This window comes from Dipteris shenzhenensis, chromosome 26 (genome assembly GCF_047967505.1).
Source record: "Dipteris shenzhenensis isolate YYH24624 ecotype China chromosome 26, Dip_SZ_1.0, whole genome shotgun sequence".
Taxonomy (NCBI): Eukaryota; Viridiplantae; Streptophyta; class Polypodiopsida; order Gleicheniales; family Dipteridaceae; genus Dipteris; species Dipteris shenzhenensis.
The window spans coordinates 52,276,711-52,283,363 of record NC_141621.1 but is presented as its reverse complement, the minus strand read 5'-3'; the positions used below and the strand labels follow the sequence as shown (position 1 = coordinate 52,283,363).

General features: G+C 43.3%; 1 protein-coding gene across 1 annotated transcript; it reads left to right on the top strand.

Annotated features, from left to right (window-relative positions):
• Window positions 1–2,878: 2,878 nt before the first annotated feature.
• Window positions 2,879–6,382, top strand: LOC147885258 (uncharacterized). The gene has a single exon (XM_087397324.1). It carries the CDS (start codon window positions 3,506–3,508, stop codon window positions 5,828–5,830), a length of 2,325 nt encoding a protein of 774 aa, XP_087253450.1. The 5' UTR covers window positions 2,879–3,505; the 3' UTR covers window positions 5,831–6,382.
• Window positions 6,383–6,653: the final 271 nt, after the last annotated feature.

Here is a 6,653-nt window from a genome sequence, read left to right as displayed (position 1 = left end):
TTTAAGAGGAACTCCTTTGTTGAGCATTGATGTAGACTATGAGAATCTTTTTTAGCAATAGATTTCGATACCATGTCAGAAAATGTAATCCAAAGAACCCCCTATGCACAATGAAATCTAACCCAACATCCTTGATCTTGACGACTTCTGTCCTGTGCTACAATGTGAATAGATACCACCTAACAAAAACTTGAGCACAATGATGCTATATGGGAAGTCAAATGTCGAATTCAATGCAATGGATCACACCAAACCAGAACCTCAACTACACATAGCTATCAAGGTGTTTTAACCTTTTTGACATGAACCCATAATGTACATCAACTCTTAAGCTTCAACAATGAAGGGTCTATGTGGATCCTTTGCACCTTCTTAGGGGCTTCAATGGGATCCTATGTGCTCATTCTAACTCTCTTGAACTCATTTTCATAATCGCCACTCACTATGTCACTTCTAGTATGTTCCTTTAGCTTAATGCCTCTTGCTCATGTAGAGTGAATTCTAGCATATTGCTTTTGTCGCATGGCTTTGGACCTCAAACTTGTACCTCCATTATGCTGCTAAGTCCCTCTCTCCAGCAATTGCCTAGTAGCTCCCTAATAGCCCCTCTATCTAGCAACACTAGCCACCTATCTCATTCTCTGATAGATAGTGTAGCTTACCATATCGGTTGAGCCCTCCTACCTGCCATCATTGAAATGGTGGTGGTGTCAATTCTTGACTACTGCCGAATCACTCTAGCAATCATGAAGATCAACTCCTATTTTTTGTTAGTTAAGTCGAACCTTGAATCAATGCCAGGTTCATCATCCGGGTTGTCGACAGATCTACTTGTTGTTTGAATCCTAGTCTAAGTTAATAGTCAGAATTTAGCTTCATTGAGAAGCTTATATCAAGGTATGCCATCACCTGCATTCTTGTCCTCATATCGAGGTTCTTCAACGTTATTCCTCTTCATAGTGACAAAGGCAAAACATAGGGCATAGGAGATTCTTTCTTTGCTCTAATTATGAACAAAATCTCTTGTCCTTGGTTAGATGATTGAAACAGATATGGAGTATTTTCATACGTTTGGTTGCATAATCTTAGAGTTGTCTGAGAATTGTGTAGCCCAAAAGGTGCCAAAATGGGAGGAACATTTAAAATTCTTCATGAACACTTATGCAAACAACCCTCTCCTCTTATTATCTCCCTCCTTCTCCAATACTCCCCATTGAACATTGATGTATGAGAAGAGCGAGAAGTCAATACGTCACACTAAAGCAAGACCTCTACTCTATTGATAACATACCTCTTCTCCAGAGAGAAGATCTCCTACTTTATATTTAATTTCTCTATTTAGATCTAAGGCAAGCATTCGGGTTCATTTAAAACCATTTACAAAGTGAAAGTGCACTAAGAGGCTAACCATATACATATATTTAGACTCTAGAGGTCTTACATCATGAAGTTTCTAGATGACATAAAAAAAGGATAAAGGAATTTTCTATAGGGCCTTGTGACAAGAGCATTCTTAAAGAGTAAAAATTGCATTAGGGTTCAAGTTAACAAAAATATTTTATGCAAGTAGTCTTATTTTGCATTCGTATTGACAACACAATAAATTGCCTTAGATGAATGAAGATTCATTAGTTTGCTCAATATGTCAAGTGCCCACCTTAAATAAGCCACTATTCGTTAGCTTGCTGAATACTTCTTGGAATACTAGTATTCTAGTTTTCAAAAACATCAAAGATGTACCTTTAATGATTGAGCTGCACAATACTAGCCAAAGTGGTGAAATTTTTAGAAATACAAATTTCTAGGCACAATAAGGAAAAGACTAAAAGTACACAAAGGAGAATTCAAAACTATTTGCTTAAATTTGGTGAAAGAGAAGCATGAACAAGATAAAATTGTCATAGAAGTGAGAAACAAAGTTTGCTTAGTTGCTCATTGATAGTTTTGAGGGGCTTGTAAACACTAAATATGATAAGGGTTTAAATAGAGTGAGATAATTGACAAAATTTGTGGTTTGAGTTGCACTTGTTTATTGAAGGATAGCATGCACCTTCATGTTATTGAATCTTCGAAAAATGTCAAAACTCGTTGCTACGTTGGCAATTTGGCATGCATTAAATCATATGCTTGGCATGTGCTCAAAGAAATTAGTAAAATGAATTTGTTGACATTGATGAATGTGATATGCAAAGCGGGAAGTTTGTTACTTTGAGACCAACCTTTTCTCATTATTTTTTAGGACACTTTTCTAAACGTGACCACCTACACTAACATTACATGCACCGCATTTGCATTGATGAAGTCTCTTTTGTGTGTTCCTTAGTTAGCAAGTAAGAGGCCGTTCCCATGCTAAGAGAATGTAGCAAATACACTAGCATATGCTAGCAGTTGTGCTGTTCCGGCGAGTAGCTCTTAGAAATAGCGATGCCAAACTTTGGCAAATACAAGCCGCGATGGGGAAGAGATGCCAAACTTTGGCAAGCACAAGCCGCAATGGGGATGGAAAATCCGAGGCTCCACCCGGGCAAATGGGCTTCATGAGTGTATCAAAGAGTCATTCGCACTACTTGCTCTTGGAGGTAACTAGAATGCTTGGCCAGCAGCTAAGTATATTGTAAGTAGCTAATAATAGGCTAGTTCATCTAACGGCTTAGAATGTGCCACATGGCTTCGTAGGATTTTAGAGTTTCATAAAACGCTCTAGTGGTGACCAAGTAACTAGTTTGGCACAAGAAGAAGGATGGCAAATATGGTGAGAGGAAGCTTGTTAAGCAAGCCGCTTGTGTTTAATTAAGCAAATGTTTAGTAGAGTGCAAGGAGAGGACCAATCAAGCAAGGGTAATCCCCAAATTTCTCAACCAAATGAAAGGGGAGGAGATAGACACAAGAGGTGAGGAGAGCTGACTGCATATATTTTTGAGTTTTTCCCTCCCCTCTCCTCTCCTTCCATCATCGTCAATCAGCTTTGCCTCAGACACACACACGCACAGGGAGAGGGAGAGGGAGAGGGAGAGCGGGAGCGACGGAGAGTTCCGCGGGAGCTTCATCGCATAGCATCTTCTTCGCTCGCCTCTTCCTTTGGCTCACCTGCTTCTTCTCTGTTAGGGTTTTCTGGCTCTCCCACACTTCCTTGGCGTTCGTAGGGGGGTACGCGGCGTCGCCACAGCGTTCTTTCCTTCCCTTTAATTAGATCTTCGCACCCAAACGGTGAGATTCCTGTGTTTAGTGCAGTGGTTGTCCGATATCTTTTTGTTGCAACGGCATCCCACCATGCACAGATCGTAGGAGGGCACGCGCCCAACCTTTCTTTGCAGTGCCCCAATTTTCTAGCCATCCAGATGGATTCCGTGACTCAATGCTGCTCTCATTCTTTCTCTGCCCTTCTCATCGACTCCCTTGCCTCCCCGGACGGTACTGATCTTTTCTTTCCTAGCCGCTCACACGCCTTGAGCTGGGCTTCTTGGGAACGACTCCATTTATAAAGGGCTCGTGCATTTGTGCATGCATGTTGTTGCGTACCATGGAATGCAACCGGGACGAAGCATTGCGGGCAAAGGAGCTCGCAGAGAAAAAGTTCGCGTCGCAGGACTTCGTGGGGGCGAAAAAGTTCGCACTAAAAGCTCAGCAACTGTTTCCAGCTCTCGAGAACATTTCCCAGATGATAGCCGTCATCGACGTCCATGTAGCTGCCCAGGTCAAACTTGGGACCGATGAGAAGGACTGGTATCGGATTCTCCAAATTGACCCTACAGCTGATGAGGCTCTCGTCAAAAAGCAGTACAAAAAGCTTGCCCTCTTCCTTCACCCCGACAAGAACAAATCTATCGGAGCTGAAGCTGCTTTCAAGCTCATCGGGGAGGCTTCCCAGATTCTTTCTGATGCGACGAAGCGTATGATACATGACTCCAAGAGGGGGATCTCAGCAAGGGCAACTCATGCTTCAAGCGGTGGTCGGCATACGCACCGTGACAGCCCGAATGGACAGCATCATCAAAGAGCATTCAACAAAGAGAAAGCTTTCCCAATGCCTTCGCACACAGCCCGCCAACCACCCCCTCAGCCTCCCACTTTTTGGACCGGTTGCCCATCTTGTCAGATGAGATACCAGTACTTGAGGACATATGAGAATCAGAATTTGCTATGCCCACATTGCCGAAGGCCTTTTATTGCGAAAGATCTTTGGAATTTGCAAGGACATAATCCCACGTATGCTTGGCCTCCGCAAGCAGGATTTCAGCAACGGCAGTTTAACTCGCACACCTTTGGGGCTGGCTTCGGATCTTTTAATGGGTTTTCGTGTGGAAGTGGGCCGGATTTGTTTCCCAACTATTCCGGTTATGCAGATCGGTTCAACACAAAAGAGCCCGGTTCGAGGGGTAAAGTTGCCGCAGATCATGTAAATCTGTATTATGGAACAGCTATGCGGGAAAAAGCTAAGGCAGAAAGAGAATCTTGTCAAAAGAACGAGGAGTTCCAGAGATCTAAGGAGGTTGACAAAGATCTGAGAGGAAAAGAGGAGAGCCAGCAAATGAACTGCACGGCTACAGAGAAGGTGGTGGAAGGGCTGGACAAATCAGTGAAAAAGGAGCAAACAGAGAAGGCTTCCGGCAAGGAGAAGAGGAAACGAGGCAAGAAGTCCGACTCTACGAGCAGCAGTAATGCAGAAGACGAAGATGGTGATTGGGAGAAGCTGATTAATGAACAAGGAACGCAGGGAAGGGATAATCTGAAAGCTTATCCACGAAGGTCTTCTAGATCCAAGAGGGACGTGACGTATAAATTGGATGAAAGTGATGATGATTTTCAAGAGGTTCCTCCGTCCAAGAAAGCAAGAGCTGAAATAGAGAATGGCAGTATCAAACATGGACAGCCTGAGATACAAAAAGTGGAGATGGCAAAAAAGCTTGCAGATCTAGCAAAGAATGCTATCCGAATGAAGTTGAACCTGCAGATGGGCAAGTCCACCGTTGATGGTTCTGGCCAGGGGCTTCAGAGTAAAAAAGGGGACGTTCTGGCAGTCGACGCTGTCAATGCAAAGGCTGATGGATCTCTTCATGCATGTCCAGAGACAAAGGTAACGCAGACCTTAGATCATGGTTCTGTACGCCTAGAGTTAGCTGCTAGCTACTCTGTGCCAGATGCAGACTTCCATAATTTTGATGAAGGTAGAGAAGAGAAGGACATAAAAGTTGGACAGATATGGGCTTTGTATGATGACAAAGATGGCATGCCCAGGTATTACATCAAGGTCAAAGAAGCACATTCGTGTAACCCTTTCAAAGTTACAGTCTCATGGCTCGAACCGCGAAAGCCTTCTGAAGAGCAGTGTCAACTTCTAGATTTGGGTTTCTCCTTCACGTGTGGGGAGTTCAGAACTTCAAATATTCAGGTTATGAATAGTGTTAATGCGTTTTCACACCTTGTCAAGTGGGAGAAGGGGATAAAGGGAGTAGTCAAAGTTCATCCAAGGAAAGGTGAAGTGTGGGGGATTTACAAAGACTGGGAACCTGGGCAGCAGCTGGTTAAGGTTAGTGATGAGCCGCTGAAGTACAACATGGTCGAGGTTCTAAGTGATCTCAATGAGAGCACTGGTGTGGTGGTTATGCTCCTGAGTAAAGTTGCGGGATTCAAAACCCTCTTTCAAGTCATGAGTAACTGTGTCTTGCAGGTTCCTTCCCTAGAGCTGCTCAGGTTCTCCCATTTTGTACCTGCTCATAGGTTGAAAGGAGATGAGGCTCCAGGTATTCCACAAGGCTGCTGGGAGCTTGATCCTGCTTCTGTTCCCATGAGTTTAATATTCCCAGATTTGGATGGTGTGAAGGAGAGATGACAATGACTTTAATTTGGCATGCTTTGGCATGTCTGCATCAAATTATAAGGAGTTGTGCTGTCGGTTGATTGGAGAGGCTTCTCCCTTTGACCACAATGAAGGCTCACTGTGGAAAGCCTTTTGTCCTCTGAAAAGCTCTATCAAAAAAGTTTGTTGAGTCTTGAATGACTCCATCGATGAAACCTTTCCTTGAGTAACAAGATGGGAGTGGGTATCGTCCCCTCTTGTTCATTCAGGCTGTAAAGTAATATGGAAACTGCACGGTTGGTTCTGTGGGGTGCTGTATTGTACTTTGTTCACACACGGGCTATAACTTTTGGGCAGGTTTAAAGCGGAGAACACCAACTTTTTGTCTGCATTTTTTAATAGGGTTTGATAGTTCTTGAGAACAGGAAGACTGTAACAGGTGACTCATCGATACAGGTGGGCAGCAACCACAGTCTGTTTGTCCTTCTATATGTAATTACCTTTTTCAAGTCGTGCAGTTTTGAAAGGTATCTATGTGCCGCAAGTTTGATCCATTCTCAATTGCTACTGAAAACAGTTTGAATTGAAACATCTTCTCTTAAGGGATACTAGAACAACAGAAGTCACTATCAGCTTGCTTGGATTGTCTGCTTCTAGAAAATGCGCAGGTATGATTGGAGGGGTTGCATTTGCTGTTGATGCTTATTATAAAAGAATATGGAGTTGGTTAGGATGAAGGCTGCAATTTTTTGGGGCATCATGTGCTTTCGTCGGGGCATCTTTTTTTCGTGGAGAACTTTGGTTGGTCTTTCAAGTCTAAACAACTCTTTGGCCTTTCAAGGAACTGAAGTTGGAA

Excerpts from the sequence above, each read along its gene's own strand:
- LOC147885258 (XM_087397324.1), top strand. The coding sequence starts at position 3,506 with ATGTTGTTGCGTACCATGGAATGCAACCGGGACGAAGCATTGCGGGCA.